Here is a 20,954-nt window from a genome sequence, read left to right on the forward strand (position 1 = left end):
TGAAATTAAGGCTAAAAAGCAAGGCACTGGAGCACTTAAAGTCATTCAGTGCTAAATTATCTGAAAAGAGGGAGTTAGAGTGGTTAAATACCAAGACAAGACATTCAGAAGCACAAAAGAATGCCAGAAAGAAGAAAGGTGTTCCATCACCTACTTCTTGTGTTTGTTGGTACTAGCCAATTGTGCCAACCCTTGACATAAGAGGTTTCGTCCTACTTCAGTAGCCTACACAGCTAACACCGGGAACAGAAATCTTGAGTCTGGATCACCAGAAGATTCTGAAGAGAGGAAACAAATGTTCATGTCTCCCATCAGACTAACTATTCCTGAGTTTTTGCCACAAACACAAGAATTAATGAATATAAGAGCAATCCAACTCTCCGAGTACCACACAAGAAGGCTAAGATACCGCCAAAACACTTCACTGACAAACAACAGTTCTGTGAGTGAGGTCTCAGTCCAAGGCCTATCTATCTCTTGGACTCATACGGAGCCCAAGTTAGGTTACTGACAACAAGAGTCATGTCCCTACTTGGAGGCTGAAGCCTTGGACAGGCAAGACTGACTGATAATCCTAACTGGCATAGACAGGTCAGCCAAAGCTGGGAGATCAGAACAAAGGCAAGGCTCCAGGCAGTGACTGATGGAAGCATGACTGGACAAAAGTAGATGAATAAATCAATGATCTGCTGAATGAATACTCTGACTGAAGAAGCAGTCCTCTGCATCAACACAGAAAATAATCTACTTCCTATGAATGCAAATGTGGGCAACAGGGAATCTCTCAGGGAGACTGCCTAGAGACAGTAAAACAGGAAAACCAACTCAGCATGGGATCATGAGGCACTATCCAAGAGATCAACACGTGGTTGATCACCCAATGGGACAGAGGGCAAGTTGGGGAAAAAAGCTTGGGAGTCCAGGTCAATCACCAGTGATCCTGGAACCTCAAACAGCCATCCCCTCAAAAGGCAAAAAAGACTACTAGTCTCTACTACATGTCCCAAGTAGCCAAGATGGTCTTGCAAAAACATTCCTTCCTCAATTATTGTAACTGACTAATGACTCAACAGCATAGCAATCCATCTATTTGTTTAGCTGCTTGCCAATCGACTGGGATAAAGGGAAAACTGTCCCTTTTCCCTGCTTGTTGATGTAACTCACTAGTGACATGTTGACACTCAAAACAGTACAAAATGGCTCATTAAACAGTCTTGGAATAGCAGGGCTAGCAGAGCTGCTTGCCTTCCATAAAGCTGATGTGCAGATGGGGCTCACCCTCACCCCACAAACCAGAGATAAATGAGCCACTCCGGTATGCACCTCGAACCCTCTCCAATTCAGCAATGAGTAGACAGATTTTGGGGGGTGGAGAATTCAGGGGAACTCCCACAAGTATGTTGTACAGCCCAGCAATCACGAAAGATCCTCTTCGATCTCCCTGCTCAATGAGTGAGCTTGGAGGGATGATCACTTCAAGATGATCAATGTCACTTCAGTAGTTACCAGAGTGGGCAAAGAGGGAGTCACTCATTCTGGACAAGCTTCCTCAAACACAACAGGAGGCTAAGGAAACTGAGACAGCTGAGAGAACACAGTACCTAGCTGCTTTGTCTGCTGCCTGGGGATGAGACCCAATTCTCCCAATAATCACCATCCCCCGGTTGTGATAAAAGATAAGTAAGTGATCTCTGTTCTGAAGTAATGACACCTCTGAGAATGTCAGAACAAACCAGTCAAGTACATAATACAATTTTATGCCACTTAAATAGTCAAAGCTAAAAGCAAGGTGGACGCCATCATGAACACCCGCTGGGACCGTTAACCAGCCTAAAGCATAGAGCTTTGAACTAATAAACAGTCCTACTGAAGACAAAGTGGTGGTATTTCCTGGGTCCTACAAAGTTGCTCCAGCGCCCACTAACTGGAACATGACATACAATCAGTGCAGTCAGTACTGGCTGAAGAACCTAGGCTGTGGAAGACTCATATCCAGAAAGGACTTCCCAACCACGGTTAACTGCAGCATATAACTCACTATGTTTGGTGATGCCTGAATTAGTAGAGAGTACATGTGAAAGCAACTCTGGGCTGGTGGCAAACCAGGGGAGCAGCATTATTACACACAGATTACCCTGCTACCGGTGAGTGCTAAGCATAGTCCAATCACATACAAACTCCCTGACTGCACCTCTACCAGCCAAGGATTGTGAACACACCACACAAGAGGGTAGCACTATCTCAACCAAGTGCGCCTCTGTCCAAGAGAATGGGTTGGGATAGGATACCAAGACCTGTGCCAGCCCTACTTACAGTATTTGGGTCATTCATGGATGGCCTAACACCATCATGGTGCCCATCCTGGGGACTGTTCATCACCCCCTGTATACAAGGTCCCAGGACAATACCAGTGGTAGCAGTCAATGTACCATGGGACAGTGGTAACTTGTGCATGGAACAGAATTCTAAGCAGTGGTCATCTGTCCTGTGGACCTGCCTATGTTTGAAAAAGATAAACCAGTAAAACCCAGAGGAAAGCAGATATGGGTGCTATCATGCACATGCAACTCTGATGCTCAAGAACAGGGAGCAACATAATCCCATGCAAACAGATCATCCCAGTACTCAGTGCAGCTTAGAACTGTTGCACACAAATCCCATCTGTACACACATTGTCCAGGGACCATCCACACACCGAGCAAGTGGTAGCGCTGACTCTACCATGTGAGCTTCAAGCAAAACATGTGAATGTATCATGAGCAGTTCTTGTGTCAATAAATATGGGTCAACTTGGGATACTGAGCATGCTTAGTGAGACCCATGTCAGCCCAACCCACAATGGTGGTAAAACACAGAAGTGGCAGAGCACTGCTAACCCCCCACCCCAACCAGGGAATGGTACTCACTCAAATCTTATGGGACTGCTTGTGAGAGGTCTTCTGAACTTCCTACTTGAGGGAAAGGAGGAGGAGGAGGAGGAGGAGGAGGAGGAGGAGGAGGAGGAGGAGGAGGAGGAGGAGGAGGAGGAGGAGGAGGAGGAGGAGGAGGAGGAGGAGGAGGAGGAGGAGGAGGAGGAGGAGGAGGAGGAGGAGGAGGAGGAGGAGGAGGAGGAGGAGGAGTTCTTCAACAAGGAGTAAGGACACTATTTAAACTTTTCATCATTGCCACTATTCTTTATCTTATTCTCCTCTACAGGACTGGCAGCCAAGGTTGATGCCATAAGGTCATCTCCCACAGGAGGGGCAACTGCTACTGTAGGCTCAATAGCACTGAGCTCCAGAGCAGGAGCAGCAACAGCATATGGTAGCAGTCAATGTGATTAGGGTAGCCATATCAAGCACCACCTTTTTGCATGTACTGTATACCCATTTCAGCCAAGTGAATGGTGTATACGTGGTACGTGGAAGGAACAGTGAGAGGTCCAGGGGACAGCTGCAGATCCTACCCCTACAAAGGAGTAGTAACAGTGGGTATCCACCTAAACAAGAGGATTTGAAGGGCCACATATTCTCACTCAAGCCCTTCACACTTCCATTATTCACACTATTTATCCATGATCAAGTAAATAAAGCCACCAATTCCAATTCAGCAGTCAGCAGGAGCACGGAAAGACATCCTCACTTTACACCAAATAAGAAGTGCTTGGTGACACAGGTGAGTTTGGATTCTCCCTCTCACCCACCCTTGCCACCACTTAGCTACCTTGCTACTAAGTTTCAATGACAGTTTCCAGCTTGCACTACATAAAAAGGTTTCAATGAACAAAAACCTACTATACTTTATTTTACAAAAAGTTTGTATCTGTACAAATGCTTTTGCTTTTCGGTCATCCAAACAATTTTATTACTTTTAAAGACAATTTCATATGAATAACACCATATTGTTCATTTAAAATATTCATACTATCACTACGCAACTATAAAACAATACTGTACACAGAAGTCCTGGTTTAACAAGTACTGTAAGACACTAAAATAAAACTTTCAGTTTATTTAAATTACATACCTCATAAAAGTAATTGCCAATCTGAATGTCAATGTAATAGGTGTCCTCTTTTATTGTTTTACCCTTTGTCATACACTGGTACAAATCTATTTGCATATGAGTCTTTCATATTTTGCTACTTCTGTAAAATAAGATGTATAAAACAAAATTAAATTTTTAAGTGTACAAATGTACTACAGCTAGAATATAAGTGGCTTTTCAGTGACTGGCCTAATAACTTTAAAATACAGAAATTATCATAAAATATAAATTTTCAAAATAACACTTATTACATGTATTTGGATACTTACTGTTAAAGATAGCTTATACCTCCATGCCGACAGGCAAATCAAACGAAAAATTAAATGGCTGCCTTGATGACTGTCTAGTACACCTGTTCTCCATCAGGTGTGTTTCGAATGTTTTAGCTCAGGGGTGGGCAAACTACGGCCCGCGGGCCGCATGCGGCCCTCCAATGGAATTCATGCGGCCCTCCAAATATTGAATATTGAATGTCCAAAAGGATTTTATAACCAGTATTTTAAAATCGGAATGTGAGTAATCGGAAAATTGTTCTCGCTCACTCTATTTCTTTCCCTGCCCTTTTCTTACGGACAAAATGGCTATTCTCTTGCCTGACCTCTTCTTTATCTCTTTCTCTCTGCTTCTTTATCTCTCTGTCTCTCTATCTTGCATTTTTTCTCTATTTTATTTGCATCCTTTCTCACTCATTATTTTTTTTAACCAGACGAAAATAGATTTTTTCATGATTTTAATTTTCTTATTATATTTATTTATTTATTCATTTTTTAATCTATAATTTGGCCATCGTTGAATAAAGATGCAGCTCGGCATTTGGGATGGGCGTATGCGTGAGTGGAGCGTGTATCGGACACGTTTGCTACCAGTGGCCAGTGGGATTAAATCTCGATCGTGTACAAAACGTTTTGGTCACGTTGTAACTTTGTTACCGCGCCAACGATTTTATTGCCTTATATTCAATCATTTCAGTGTCCTGGCAGATTCCAGAGAGAGAAGACGCTGGACATTTTATTTCAGCACAGCTTTTATTATCTTTCAAACTTTACCCAAAATGAGTGATTCGAAGCCATCTAAAAAGCGAAAAATTGAAGACGAATGCAGAGTATTTAACAAAAGTGGACTGAAAGGTATGTCTTTACTGACGTCGGAGTTAAAGCTGTATGTTTGATTTGTCATGATACAGTTGCTGTTTTCAAGGAATACAATTTGAAACGGCACTTTCAAACCAAGCACACCAACTTTGGAAGCAATTTATCAAAGCAAGAACTGCAAAAGAAGGTAACTGATCTGATGAAAAGTTTGAAGCAACAACAAAATGTGTTTGAAAAAACTTCATCTTTACAAAGGAATGCGACAAAGGCAAGTTTTGTATTGGCAAATAAAATTGCAAAGCAAAATAAGTCATTTGCAGAAGCAGAATTTATTAAAGATTGCATGGTTGATGCTGTCAGTGTTGTGTGTCCTGAAGTCATATCAAAAGTGGAAGCCATATCTCTTTCACGAAGAACTATTGTTCGTCGCATAGATGCAATTGCAATGAATATTCAAGAACAGGTGTTAACAGCCAGTGTTAGTTTTCAGTGGTTTTCTATTGCTTTAGATGAGAGTAATGACATTCAGGATAATGCCCAGGTACTCATTTATATCAGAGGAATTGACGAAAACTTCGAAATTACAGAGGAATTGTTATCTATGGAGTCTCTCAAAGACACTGTTACTGGAAAAGATTTATACAATAGTGTCATTAACAGTCTAATCAGGTCTAGATTAAGCCTGGATAAATTGGCAAGTATTACAACTGATGGTGCTCCTTCACTCATAGGCAAACACTGTGGCCTTGTGACCTTGATGAATGATAAAATCAAAGAAGATTTTCCATCGCACAGTGTGTTGTCTTTTCACTGCATCATACATCAAGAAAGCCTCTGTAAATCATCTTTTAAACTCAAACACGTTATGGATCCAGTGGTGCGTGCAGTGAACTTAATAAGAGCACGGGGACTGAATCACGGGCAATTCCGAAGCTTCTTGGAAGACATCGAGGCTGATTTTACTGATGTGCTGTACCACACAAATATCCGATGGTTAAGTATGGGAAAGTACTGAAGAGGATGTGGGGACGTTAAAGAAGAGGTTGTCATGTTTTTAATATGAAAGACATTTTTGTGACTTTTCAAGGGAAATGGAGTGTGACGAATGGGTTTGTGATTTTGCATTTGCTGTAGACATTATGCAAAAGCTGAATGAGTTAAACACAAAACTACAAGGCAAAGGTTTATTTGCACATGAATTGTATGTGGAAGTGAAAGCGTTTCAATCGAAACTTCAACTTTTTGCCAAGCAGCTTAAAGAGCAAAACTTTGTTCATTTTCCTCTGTTGAAAACACGAACTGTTACACAAGCACTATCAGACAAATACAGTTCCCAGTTGATGGCTCTAAGAGATGAATTTATCAGAAGATTTGCTGATTTCAAGGCAATTGAATGGCAGTTTGATTTGCTCAGCTCACCTTTTGCCTGTGACGTTGAAACAGCTGTTGAAGAACTGCAAGTAGAACTGATTGATTTGCAAGCCGACAACTCTTTAAAGAGGCTCTTTGAAAATAAACCACTGGTCGAGTTTTATGCATCTCTGCACTCAGAAAAGTTTAAAAATCTGAAAAATTTTGCAAGAAAGATGTTTGTGATATTTGCATCAACTTACATATGTGAGCAGACTTTTTCTATATTGAAAGTTAACAAGTCAAAGAACAGGTCACTTCTCACAGACTCGAATCTTCAGTCAGTGTTAAGAATCAGTACAAGCAACTTGACACCTAATTTCAACAAACTGGTAAATGATTGCAGTCAGTTGCATCATTCGCACTGAGTCATTTTGATCCTTCTGTTGCTCAGTTGCTGAGCTACTTTGTTTGTCTAATAAATATTTATGTTTCATGTGAAGTTACTGCTTTAAAATATCAATAAAAATATTTCTTGTCTTTAAATTGAGTTACTTTGTTTTCAAACAAATATGCTTCATGTGAAGTTTCTCCTAAATATATAAAATATATATTTTTGAGTTAATTTATATGTTTATCTTGAAGTTCTACTCTAAATTATTGATTAATAAAAATATATTATTTTTCTATTTCTTAAACAGAGTTACTTTTTTTTTTTTAAATAAATTTTTTTTTCTAAATAAATGCGTTTCATGGGAATCCTCTAGTCTACAGTACTTTAAAATGCTAATAAATGAAAATTTCTTGCATTTTCGCTTTGAAAACCATATATTTTGGCTATTTTAGATATCAATTATACTGGAAAATATACTATGCGGCCCAGTAAAATTTTATTTTTTTTAATGTGGCCCTTACACTGAAAAGTTTGCCCACCCCTGTTTTAGCTCATCAGATTTCTCCTTGACAGCCCACTAAGTTGTGGTGAGGTTGGGTGGGGTCCACTTCAACAGTAGGTAAGTATCTAAATATGAAGTTTTCATAATAAAACTAATATTGTAATACTTACCTGAACACCTGAATTAGCCCTTAATCCCACTAGCCCGAACAACTCTCAATTACCCATCCCACTATAGTGGGAATTTTAACAGCCAGTGTTACCAGTGCTGCAGGTAAAATCTGTCACTTGAGCTACCATAACAAACGGTTGGCACCGACATGCCCCATTTTCGTCAATTGTTTTATTCAAGGTCAAAACTGATGTGCGGAAAGGAGGGTGGGAATCATTCAGGTGTTCAGGTAAGTATTACAATATTAGTTTTATTATGAAAACTTCATATTGCAATACACTCCCTGAACACCTGAATTAGCCCGATTAACATCATTTAGAGGAGGAGGGATCAATTCTATTGCATGCCACTTTGACAACCGCAGAGATGGTAGCTCACCAATCTGCTCTGCATAAGATATCCATTTAGTCATACACTCACCATATCAATCAATGCTTTCACTGAAGAGACATGTTGGAGAGTACTTTGATCGACAGTCAGGTCAGTACTCTTGGTCTGTTGACCTTCCACGTGGCTATTCATAGCCTCTCATGTATGGAGGGAAATGAAGCAGTGTGCCGAGCCACTGATCCTCCGGATAAGGCCCGACGATCGACAAGCGAAGAAGTATCTCGGTGCCGATGAAATAGCCTAGCCTACTAGAGCACCCCCTTGGGCTCTCGTAGGGAAACTATCAAAGACTAAGATGCTTAAAACGTACTAAACCTAAGTTCATGTGATTATACTATCATTGTTGCCTAAGAATTCTAAAGACTAAAAGGAATTCCTCCATCTGGTTAACCTAAGAATCTCCTCACTAAGTGAATACCACCTCAGCTAAATGAACGCCCCTAGGTAATAGACTTCACCGCTACACGTGGACTAAGAGAATAACCCTCCAAACCTCCGCACTAAGCAAATACCACCTCAGCTAAATGAACGCACCCTAGATAATAGACTTCGCCGCTACACGTGGACTATGGGAATAACCCTCTGAACCTCCGCACTAAGCAAATACCACCTCAGCTAAATGAACATACCCTAGATAATAGACTTCGCCATTACACGCTATGAAGTGAATCGAACGTCTCTAAGTAAAGAAAGTAAACACTGAGACAGACTTCCCAGTAGCTGCTTCCAGAATAGATGGCAGTGAATAATTCCTGGGAAAGGAAGATGAAGTGGACATACTCCGAATACTGTGCGGTCGGGGAAATACAGAGCTGAAGACGACAAAGAACAACCCTGAGAAGCCTGGGAAATCACCTCCCTCCGAAAGTAACTAATCGCATTCTTTGACAGCGGATGGGAAGGATTCTGCGATGATGAATGTAATCCTCTATCTCTTGTGCTTTCCAATGGGAATATTCATCGCAATGAGTCTGGACATCACATTTAACCTTCCTACATAGCTGACAGAATGTCTATTGTGTCTCAAGGTACTCATCTGTCTCTGGCAGGAAGAAGAAGCGATGAGCTCTGGCAGGAAGAAGCAGCGATGAGCTCTGGCATCCACAGTTGTAGGGGCAGTTGAGGTCGATGTCGAAGGCGAAGGCACAGTAGTAGAAGGTGAATGAGTCCATGATGACCAATTGAGACTGGGAACCAGCGAGTCCAATTCTAAAAGACGTTCCACATCTAAGATATCCAGAAAAACCAAAAGAAACTGGTAAATACAATCCAGGTCTTCACCAGAGGTCCAAATACAAAGAGAAGTTGGGCAATAGGATTAAAACCTCGCACTGCAGAAGGAAACAACCTTCCAGCAGCGTGAACAAAAAGCAATTGATGAAAATGGGGCGTGTCAGCACACACCTGTCAGCTTTGCCAACCGTTTGTCATGGTAGCTCAAGTGACAGATTTTACCTGCAGCGTTGGTAACGCTGGCTGTTAAAATTCCCACTATATAGTGGGACGGGTAATTGAGAGTTGTTTGGGCTAGTGGGATTAAGGGCTAATTCAGGTGTTCAGGGAGTGTATTGCAATAATAAATTTTATTATGAAAATTTATATCATTTGGGATGAATCTTACCTACTGTTAAAGATAGTTATTTGTTACAGGAGCAAGGACTCGAGTGGAAACTTGAGGTACTGTAGAAAGAGCAAAGCAAAGAGCCTGAAACTGGAAGATTTCAGCTGGCGCTGGGCACTTGGGAGCTGGCACCGGGTGCTCTAAGAGGAGACAGGTGTTTAGACGCTGACGTGGGGTACCTGAGAGACTGTCCTGGAAGACGAACCATAGATACTTTCGGCAGTTCGGATGGATGGGGACGTGGGGTACCTGAGAGACTGTCCTGGAAGACGAACCATAGATACTTTCTGCAGTCCGGATGGATGGGGAAGTGGAAGTATGCGCCCTGCATATCCAAGGTTATCATCCAATCGCCCTGACTGGTTTGTCTCCATCTTGAACTTCATCTTCCGGAGAAAGAGATTGAGGGTGCTTATGTAGAGGACTGGTATCCAAACCCCGATGATTTGGGGACCACAAACAGACGGAAGTAGAAGCCCTCTGAGTTGATGTCTTCGACTTCTTCTAATACTCTCTTTCGAAGGAGAGGAGACCTCCCCCAAAAGGGCAGAATGTTTTTCCGAGCCTCTTGAGTAGGCCTTCTAAATGATGGGAGAAGGGACTAAAGGGGGGGCTCTCCATGAACAGAATGGATAGCCCTCCCTCAGAACTTTGACGATCCACTGTTCTGCCCCTCTAATACTCCACTTCTCCCAAAACTTGAGAAGGCTGGCTCCCACTTGTGCACGGAAGGCTTCTTCCTCATTATCTGGGCAAGGATTTGAGCTCCTCTTGATAGTTCTGGCCAAGAAACAAGCACTGGAGTGGGTCCTGGACTGGACTTGAGCTTACTCCCACAAAAGGGATGTAGCTGGAGAGGAGAGACCGTCTTAAGAACGAACGTGGACAAATCCTTGGGGCATCTGGAAGAATATGCCAGAAGTCGATTTCTACTGGAGGTCTGACTTCTGAGCCTGAGTGACTCCTTTAGTGGAAAGGGAGCACCTTAAATCTCTTCTCTTCAAAACCCCCAAAGAGCAAAGAGCACAAGTTCAAGAGAGCCATCCCTGATGGTCTTGTCTGCACGAGAAAGAACTCCTAGCCAGTCTGAGGCAAAGTCTCCAACTAAATCATTGCCATCTTTAATCCTCTTGCCTAGCACTCTCACCATCCAGTCCAAGAAACTGAAAGCTTCAAGGAACTCAAAAAAGGCCAAGTTCTGCCGACGAAAAACATAATTTTTGCCTACAAAAACACTGAGCGTCGGGAAGAAGAAGCTTCCCCAGTGGCGTAGGAAAGAAAACTCCTACAGATTAAGCACGAGGGAGGAAAGATGAAGAAAGCCTTACCTTGCTCCTCTTAGCAGAAAACCAACTTCAATCTCCTTGAGTGCCTTCCTAGAAGACGAGGAAAGCACCACTATGGGAGCCTAGGTCTGTCACCTGGATGGCTCCTCATCACGAAGGTCAAGATAGGCGAGACTGGGGCTATTTAGAGCCAAAAAAAGGGTAGGAGAGCTCACCTGCAAATACTGAAAGAGAGCTGCATAGGCTAGGAGACCCACGGTCGGAAATGGGCACTTGGCACTCCGAGCAGGAGACTGATACTGAAGAGTTGGCGCCGGGTGCTCGGGAGCTGGGGCTGGGCGCTCAGAAGTGGGTGCTGGGCACTTGGTAACTGGAGCCGAGTGCTCGGGAGCTGGTGCTGGGCGCTCGGAAACTGGTGGCGGACACTTTGGAGCTGGCATTGTATACTTGTGAGGAGATGGGCGCTTGAATGAAGACAAGGGGCACTTGAGAGTGATTGTTGGGCACTTGGGAGCCAAATACTGGCGCCCAACAGAAGTACACGCAGAAGAGAAGTACTCTGGCTGTCCCATGCACTCCAGGAAGGTTGAGGACTGCCCCTGGCTCCTTAAACTACTAAGTGGGCAGCAGAGAAGAGCAGCCAGCATTGCCTGCATGCCTCTTCCATGGACGAGACAAATCTAGAAAGTGCCTGTGGCGCTTCCAAGTCTGGGCTGGAATCTAGAGAGACAGACTACTACTGGTGCACATCCAAGATGCCTTTCCAGCCACTGCCTGTTGAAACTTGGGATATAAGTGCACCAGGTTCGACTGAGGGGGCAGCAACCCGTGGGCAAACCCCACCGGCCTCCCTTGGACTTCTGGCATGTCTTCTCCCAGGTTCAGGGGAGCAGGACAGAGACCTTTGTCTAGGGGAACCCAGTGGGATGAGAAACCACCTCCTTCACTTGCACAACACCGTCTCCTGTCAAGACGCCTTTCCAGTGGCTGCCTGTGAATACCTGGGAACACACAACAGGTTCGACTGAGGGGGCAGCTACCCGTGGGCCAACCCCATCGGCCTCCATTAGACTTCCAGAATGACTTCTCCCAGGTTTAGAGGAGTATGACTGACTTTGGTCTAAGAGAACTGAAGGGATGAGTAGCCACCTCCTCCACTTCACTGTATTCACTACTAGGTTAAAATCTTGTTAAACCTAGACTCGAGACTGGCAATGGCAAGGGTCGAAAGCAAGGGAGCCAAGTGTGGGAGTAAGTCGATTAAAAGTAGGAGGGCTAGTAGCAGGAGAAAAAGCAGGAAGGGGGGAAAAAGGAATAGCAGGGTTATCTTCTAAGCTAGGCTTAGCTAAGAGAAGCACATTTCTCGGGGATAGAGACCACATTCTTCTTCCTATCACTAACTTCTCTAGGTGATCTAGGTGAGATTTAAGCACCTTCCACTTAAGCTCACTTGACGTTGGGTGCTTGAGAGCGGGCGCCGGGTGCTCAGACAATCATTCCATTCAGCACCAGTTTCTTGGGTTCAGCAGCTGGGGGCGCAAATTTTCGCTCCCCTATCATTTGGACCTTACGCCCCCTGCTCCTTGTACCAGAGCGTGACTAAACTTCTGTCTTGTGCGAGCATTGCTCTTCACTACCTGTGCCACGGCGGCTTTGCCGGGCATTGTCGGAAGGTTATTCGCTTCCGACGGCACCCTTGGTGACTGCCCCTTCATTCCTTCTGGTAGCTTCCCTTCTGGCTAACTCTCCTTCGTCTTCTTTGCTTGCCTGTCAAGCGAAGATGGGAGGATGGTCGGATGACCTCTTCTCAGGGGCCTCCTCTTGCTTCGTAGGACATTCCCCCCTTGGAGTGAGAGGAGTCTCCCTTTACTAATCTTTTTTGCTTTTTTCTCCAGGTTGACAGCAATCATCTTAAGATGTAGCTGAAGTTCCCATGGCAGGAAGGCTGCCCTCATACAGTGGATACTTTGACAATGACCACTGTGATGGTAATGGCTAAGATCCCACGTCGGTGTCAACACTGTGCCCTGAAAAGGGGGAACAACCCCTATTCATTCTCTGGCACTCCTGTATGCTGTGCCACTGCCTCCAGTTGTACTTGTGGTCTCATCTGCTCCTGCTGTGCCTCCTGTCTTTATGCTCCTGTTGCCCTGGTGGCCGGTCACCGGGCCTCTCCTGCTGTGCCTCCAGCCCCAGCTGCCCGGTTGCACCTGTTGCCACTGCTGATGTTCCTGAAGCTCTGCTGGCTGGGCTACCCTTGTCGCGCCTGCCTCAGCTGCCCTGGTCGCCCCTGTTGCTTCTCCTGGTGCTCCTGTTGCCTGGGCCGCTCCCGTTGCACTTCCTGATTTAGCTGCCCTGGCAGTTCCTGTGTTTCCTGACCACTATCCTGTAGATGATGTCAACACATGACGGCCAAAAGCAAACTGGAATGGTTACATCCAGACAGACGGATATTCCTGCCTACCTGGCGGTAGGTACTGCCTAACCACCTTGCTCAAGAGTTTAATGGCCGTTTCCAGCCTACGGTGAAAGTAATTCCTAATGTAAAGGGCCGACGGTTTGTATATCATGTTGGAACAAATACCATTTTTATATAAGTAACTTACCCAGTAATTACTTAGCTGATTCCACATTGAAAGGTGGTAGGGAATCATAGACTAAGGCTTACGTTATAACTGATGAGATAATTGTTGTTTTTTACCTGGTGAGAGAGCTGCTGCAGGTAGATGCTGCCTCTGGTGGCGCTCATCTCAACCTGTAGTGATGTGGCGGAAAGGCCATACGCGCCTCTACTTAAGTAGGACTCTTTGCAGCAAAGGAGTACTCCAAAGGCTGACGAAGTATAAGATCAAGCTTTGCGACGAGTGTACACCGAAGGCCGACAAAGCATACATAATTGCCCCTGACCTGGGCACAGTACCACAAAAATAATATACCAGACAACAAAGTCACCTACACCATAATTAAGCAATGATTAAATGATAAAAAACAAGACCACTACCTAACACTAAAAACTGGTGGGCATTCCAGGTACGTCGTACCCCACCAGGCTCCCCAAGAACTCAACACCATTTTCAAAGTGAAGAGAAAAGGAAAGGAAGGGACACTTCCTACACTTCCTCACCCATCACCACGCCAGCTACGGACACAGGTCCCAGGGTACTGCATTTATCATAAACTGTCTCGAAGTCCAGCAAATAGTGCATCGCAAATACCGACTTGCATTTCCAGTGAGTTGCCTCCAGGGTTGCAGAGAGAGAAAGATTGTGTTTGAACGCTACCAAAGTAGCAACTGCTCTTACCTCGTGAGATTTAACTTTCAATAGCGATAAGTCAGTTTCCGCTAACTGAAAGTGTGCCTCAAAGATGAGATCCCTCAAGAAAAACGAAATGGCATTCTTTGGTAGGGGTCTAGAGGGGTTTTTTACCTAACACATAGATTACTAAACTGACCTCTAATCTTCTCCGTCCGATGTAAATAATATCTGAGGGCACGTACTAGGCACAGTTCTCTCTTTTCCTCTTCTGTGCCTGGAACATCCGATAAGCTTGAAATTGAAAAGGAATGGGGCCAGGGATGTGATGGGTTTTCATTTTTTGCTAGAAATCCTTGCAAAAAGGAGCAGACTGCATTCCCTTGCAAAAAACTGGTCCTTTTGTCTGTTGCTTGAAGTTCACTTACTCTCTTAGCTGTTGCTACGGCAACCAGAAAGAGAGTTTTCTTAGTCAGATCACTTAGAGAGGAAAAGTGCATAGGTTCAAAGCAAGGGTTGGAAAGCCACTTAAGAACTACATCAAAATTCCATGAGAAGGACTCCTCTTTCTTGGACTTGGATATATTGAAAGACTTAATTAGTTTGGACAAATCTTGGTTGTTCGAGATGTCTAGATCCCTATGTCAAAAACGGAGCTGAGCATCGCTCTTTAACCCTTTATTGTCGAGACAGACAACCCTTTAGATGAGTTCAAATAGAGAAGGAAGTCTGCTATCTGAGCGATAGATGTTTTAGAGGAAGAGACTTTGTTTCTGCTACACCAACTCCTAAAACGTGCCCACTTAGCTTGGTAGACCTTATTGGAGGAGATGCATCTACTTTTGGTGATAGCCCTGATGCCAATTTAGAAAATCCTTTTGCTCTGACGAGTCTGTAGACAGATGAAATCCTGCTAGGGCCAGAGAGGATAGGCCTTGATGAAACTTTCTGACATGGGGTTGTCTGAGAAGACTTGGAATCTCGGGAAGGAGTCTAAGAAAGTCTACAAGGAGATCGATCAGGTCCAGGAACCAATCCTTCTGTGGCCAGTAGGGAGCCACAAGAGTCATCCTTACAGACCTTACAGTTTGTTCGGGTTGCCCCAGGTCCCTCAGTGTGAGGCACCTCTGATGTCTACCAGAGAATTGCTAATGCATCTTCCAGTATATTTTACATCTTCCAGTCTTGGATGGTCTGGGATGCATCTTAGATATCTGTTGAGCGTATTCTTAAACACATCTACGCTCACTCCTGATATGTTTCTCAGATGAGCTGGTAGCGCATTGAATAGATGCTGCGTTATCGATGCTGGTGTGCGGTGGATTAATGTCCTGTGTGCTTTCCTTAGTTTTCCTGGTATCGTTTTGGGCACTATTAATCTACCACTGCTTGCTCTTTCTGATATTTTTAGCTCCATGATGTTTTCAGTAATTCCATCTATCTGTTTCCATGCCTGGATAATCATGTAGTGTTCTCTTCTTCATTCAAGACTATGTAAATTTAAGAATTGTAGTCTTTCCCAGTAGTCAAGGTCCTTAACTTCTTCTATTCTAGCTGTAAAGGACCTTTGTACACTTTATTTGAGCAATATCCTTTTGGTAGTGTGGGTACCATATTATATTACAATATTCAAGTGGACTACGTGACATTACATTTTATAAAGCATAATCATGTGTTCGGCTTTTCTTGTTTTGAAGTGTGGAACAACATTCCCATTTTTGCTTTGCATTTGCCAATATTATTGCTATTTGTTCATTACATAACATATTCCTATTCAACATAACACCAAGGTCTTTAACTGCTTCCTTATTTGTGATTGTCTCATTATTAGGACCTTTATAGACATATAGCATTCCTTCTTTATCACCATAGTTTACTGATTCAAATTTATCAGAGTTAAATACCATCCTATTTACCTCTGCCCATTTATATATATTATTTAGGTCTGTTTGTAGCGAGTTCCTATCTTCATCACAAGTAATCTCTCTACTTATTCTTGTGTCATCCGCGAAACTTCTCACTACCGAGTCCTTAACATTACTGTCTATGTCTGCAATCATAATCACAAACAGCAATGCAGCTAACACTCGCACCTTGTGGCACACGGATATTACCGTAGCTTCATCCGATTTCTCATCGTTAGAAATCACTATCTGTTTTCTGTTTTGCAAAAATTCTTTTATCCATCTTCCAACTTTATCCACAATGTTATATTTTCTCTTTTTTTTTTTTTTTGTTAATATATTATGGTCCACCTTGTAAAAAGCTTTTGCAAAGTCTAGGTAAACCACATCTGTATCTTTTTCGTTTATCATATATTTTTATATATGCTTTCATGGTGAGCTAAACCTCCTTACTACTTCTCAAATCATCCCAAATGGAGGAAAAGCTTAAAGATCTAGGCTGGACCAGTCCAGGATCATTGCATCTGTCACCCAAGCTAGTGTCTGGAAAAGGGAAACAGAACAGAGGAAGGTGGTAATTCCTGGAAGTTGCAAACAGGTCTATGTTTGGTTTGACCCTATAATTTCCAAAGTCTGGCACAAACGTGAAGATCTAGCATCCACTCCATGGGCAGAATATGCGTGTGATGGCTCAACTCATCCACCTGGTCATTGCACTTGCCCTGTATGAACCGGGTGACTAATCGAGTCTGGTTCTGATCTGCCCAGCATAGCAGGTCTCTCGCTACCTTGCAGGGCGCTCTGACGAAAAAGAGAATCTGACCACCTCAGGGCGCTTGGCCGCATCAGAGCACCTGGCTGCTACAGGGTGCTTGTCTGCTTCATGGCGCTCATCAAAGCGTTCTGCCGATAAGGGATGTTCAGAGGGAACAGGGCGCTTACGAGAAATCTGGAGCTGTTTGCCTGAAAGGTGCAATGAGCTAGAGCCTCGCTCCTGGCACGGTGGAGAGGAGAAACGCTCTGGACTGTCCCACTTGCTACATGAAGGTTGAGGACTGAAGGAAGGCTCCCTCATTCTCTTGTAAAGGAGATGCAAGGACTAAGTAAGTATAGCTTAGTTTTACCAGACCACTGAGCTGATTAACATCTCCTAGGGCTATATCTGAAGGATTACACTTATTTTACGTGGCTAAGAACCAATTGGCAAAGAATCGAACCACATTATAGGAGAAATGAATTTCTACCAGAAATAAATTCCTCTTGGCTTCATCAGCCGGTGGCGGAATGAACTCCGGCCCATCGAATGACGGTCTGTGTTTCGGCCAACAAAGGGCTGATGCAAGGACTAATCTTTACCCGAGAAACATCCCTTAAGCAGGCAAGATTCATCAGGGAAGCAACGACGATGGCTCTTACGAGGTGAGGACTCCCCAGAACTTGACGAAAGCCGATGAACTTCCGAGACGCCTTTCCAGCGGCTGTCTCTAGTCACAACCTGGGATGTGTCAAGCTGGACTGAGCGAACAACTGTCCATGGGCAGACCCCACTGACTGCCCTTGGGCTACCGGTATGCCTCCTCCCAGGTAGCAGGGAGTATGGCAGGGACCAATGCCTAGGAGAATCAGCGGGACGAGCAGAAGCCTCCTCCACCAAGACTTCACCTTTAGCACTGTTTTCAAACTTGTCCATCAGGACACGCACTGATGCCCCTAACTGGGTCACTGTACTCACTACCAGATTTAAACGTTGCTCAAATTTATTCTCAAGGCTGGCGAAGCGATCGGGTTCGGAGGTGATGGAGCCAGGAAAAGGAGTAGGTGGCTTTAGGAGAATTAACTGATGCAGGTAGGGAACGGTTAACAGTTCGAGAATTAACAGACATGTCAGCCTTATCCTATCTAGGAGCCAAAGCCTGACTAGCTAATTTGCCGCTGGCTTTAGCGGCTGCTTTCCTCTTCCTGTCTCTTTCTAGCTTAGCTAAATGAGAATTTAAAGTTTTACACTTCTGTTCTCCCTGCACTCATCACAGGTCAAATTAACAGAGCAAACTTGTCCTCTACAACCGGAACACAAGATGTGAGAATCGTAAGTCAATTTTGTCATCCAAGTGTTGCAGCCTTTACTGCAATACCAGAAACTAGAACTACTAGTGTTGGACATATCCTAACTAGTTGAAAAGTCAAAATTGTGAAAGTCAAATCCAAAAGAATCACTGTGAAAAAATGCTGAAAAGGCCATTAAAAATACTTCACCAAGGAAGAAAATTACGAATCCAGAAAACTCTACACTGCTGTAACAACACCAGGTGTTGACGCTACAGGCGGCAGAAAAAAATTGACATGTTGGCGATGCTGTTCCTCTTTCATACCCCGAAAGTGGGCGGGGCATAGTCACCTAAACAAAACAAAAGAATTGCTACCGAGGAATTGAGAATTCTACCTGCCATTTGAGTAGAAACTCTTAGCTAAGTAATTACTGGGTAAGTTACTTATATAAAAATACAACTTATAAAAAACTGACAAACAAGATACCATCTGTCCATGACCCAAGTTATAACTGCCAAGTTAGGAAACAGAAACCTACCACCACAAACCACTCTATCTAAAAAGAGATAAGTCTGGCAGGAGCATACATCCATAGAACAGTATTCAAGTAAAGGAAGGGCAAATGACCTAAAAGAAGTTGCATTAATTTCATCACTATTATGAATAACAGACCTTACGCATGATACTTACGTGCAGCATTAGCTGACACTTTCATTTCAAGTACAGTTAAAGCTTGAGACCCATTCAGAACCCCCACCCACCTGAAGGGGAGGATGAGATGGAAAATCTGTACGAGATATACTAAATAGTGATTTCTTTTTACTGGCATTTCACACCCACTGACTACGCCATTCACTCATCCAATCTAGGTTATGCCATGATTGAGACTAAGGGAACCTTCATTTATTATGAATGGAGACTTTGGCATACTGAACAATCTTGTTTTCCACCCCAACAACCACATCACTTGCATACATTAAAAATAACTGCGGACCAAGAACACTATCCTGTGGAACTCCAGGCACAACTCGACTATCTGAGCAAAGATGCACTTCCACTGATGGTGTTAGAGCCTTTAGATCTGCAGCTCCAGGACTATACAACAAGCCCCCCTCTTCAAATCAGGAGGCCTAAAAATGTTGCCTTTCAAGAAAACACTTGACTTCCTTATTCCCAGAGTATTATGAGTGTGGATTTGACAACTAATATGGAATATACTGTATAAAAGTCTTATAATGTATCTCCACTATTGTGCACTTAAGTGAGTTTGCAAGTGTTGCACAGTACCTTCAGCAGACCAGAACCCTAGAAAAAAAGAGAAGGAAGAAACTCCATAGGCTAAGCCCTGTCCTAGTTGGCCTCCCCCCAAAACACAACACTTTCGTTAAACTGGAGTAAAATAACCTAGCGCTGACCATCCTCCTTAGCCCAGCCCGGGATAAACTCTACTACTACAGTTACCCCCAAAATCGTAGTCTAGGCTAGCTTAGCCTACTGTCAAAAAAGTGTCATCCATGACGTAGCCTGGCCTAATCTGATAAACAAATTCTAAGCTTGAGCTACACTAACGTTAGGCTATAGAGCACCCCTTAAACCCAAAGATAAATCTGCTGTTCTGAGAACAGCCTATGGTGCGCCTAAAATAATGCAAATGCCGGTGTTTGCATGATCTTATCATATTCGTAACTCAGCTACACAAGTAACAACTTATCCTAAACTTGGCTTCTCTTCATTTGGGATACTAGCCTATAGGACTGTCGGTTGCTTACCTTCATAAACACCCTGACTCCAGAATCACATTAAAATGTCCCTAGACGTTATAAATTCGGTAATCACATCATGGAGTTGGGGAAAATACCATTAACAGTTAGTGTGCCATCAGCAAATTCCCTTTTCGCCAACTCTGCGAATCTCAACGGACACTTCCTTTACAAAAATGAAGCGAGTTTGGAGCAACATAAATCTTTATAAATATTATCATTATTTCAATGTAATTAGTCTGAGGTTTAATTACTCGAAATCTCACTGTAAATTCAAAATTCTACATAGAGCTTTAAGATATTTACCTCTCCCGACAGAAGTTCTTTTCATCAACAACAGTATAACAAATTTGCAAGTCCACCCGACACCCCAAGATTCAGCTCACGATTATGTGAAAGTTGTGGTGTCTCTTAAATTATTATTGCTATAGTTTATATTACGTGGAAGATATTTGTACACATAAAACATGGAATAAGCGAGGACAATATTAACTAAATTTGCTCTTTACCCATCCCAAAAGTGTGAAATATATCCGCAACGTAGTCGCAAAACGTTTTATTTGTTACAGTAATAGTACTATGACTTAACGAGAATAATCTGCAATATGTCTGTTTTCTGGTCAGGGGCCTCTTCAGCTGCATTCAAATATACTGTTTCCAAAAATAACGCTGAATCTGTTGGGAATAAAAATTAAGGTTAACTTTAAATATACCAACAACCTTCTCTGTAAAGGAAAAAAAAAAAACTCCTTCAGCTGCGATAACTTAGTTCCCGCCATCCACCCGAGTGGATTATACTGTACTGCAATTCAACCCCATAAAAATCGCAAACGATAAGTCCCACAGATAGCGCGCGAAGGACAACAAGCGAAATTTCTATGGCTGTTGTTTTATGGCATTGTACTTGAAGATTTCTGCTGTATCAGGAGGAATTTTATGCATGACTGGTGTTCTGTGGGGCTTATGCGTGAGTATTTGGTAATTTTACTAGCGTTGTAATTTACATGAAGGCTTCATTATTTTCACTAGAAAAAATAGCGATTTCGAGTTCGACTGTATAGAAAGCTCAAATGTCAAGATTAACAGTGAGCTCCTCTGCCCTTAGAGCAACCATCAAAATAAATTTCAATTCACTGGTAAGCAATGTTAATCCATATAT

The 20,954-nt window shown here is 43.2% G+C and overlaps 2 protein-coding genes across 5 annotated transcripts in view; one reads left to right on the forward strand and one right to left on the reverse strand.

Moving 5' to 3' along the window:
- Positions 1 to 20,589, reverse strand: part of LOC136847442 (uncharacterized) — a 210,378-nt gene extending 189,789 nt beyond the window's left edge. Inside the window, exons 1-2 of one of the 4 annotated variants that reach the window (XM_067119143.1) lie at positions 20,516 to 20,589; positions 4,006 to 4,126 (exon numbers count right to left, since the gene is read on the reverse strand). The gene's annotated coding sequence lies outside the window, so the exon portion shown is untranslated. Of the gene's footprint in view, positions 1 to 4,005; positions 4,127 to 18,725; positions 18,799 to 19,804; positions 20,232 to 20,515 lie in introns of those variants that run through there. The other 3 variants (XM_067119139.1, XM_067119141.1, XM_067119142.1) reach the window with 3 other exon arrangements.
- LOC136846957 (general transcription factor II-I repeat domain-containing protein 2A-like) lies at positions 6,209 to 6,895 on the forward strand. The gene has a single exon (XM_067118210.1). The coding sequence runs from the start codon at positions 6,209 to 6,211 to the stop codon at positions 6,893 to 6,895; it is 687 nt and encodes a 228-aa protein (XP_066974311.1).
- Positions 20,590 to 20,954: the final 365 nt, after the last annotated feature.

The sequence above is a fragment of the Macrobrachium rosenbergii genome, chromosome 16 (genome assembly GCF_040412425.1).
Source record: "Macrobrachium rosenbergii isolate ZJJX-2024 chromosome 16, ASM4041242v1, whole genome shotgun sequence".
In the NCBI taxonomy this organism is placed as follows: domain Eukaryota; kingdom Metazoa; phylum Arthropoda; class Malacostraca; order Decapoda; family Palaemonidae; genus Macrobrachium; species Macrobrachium rosenbergii.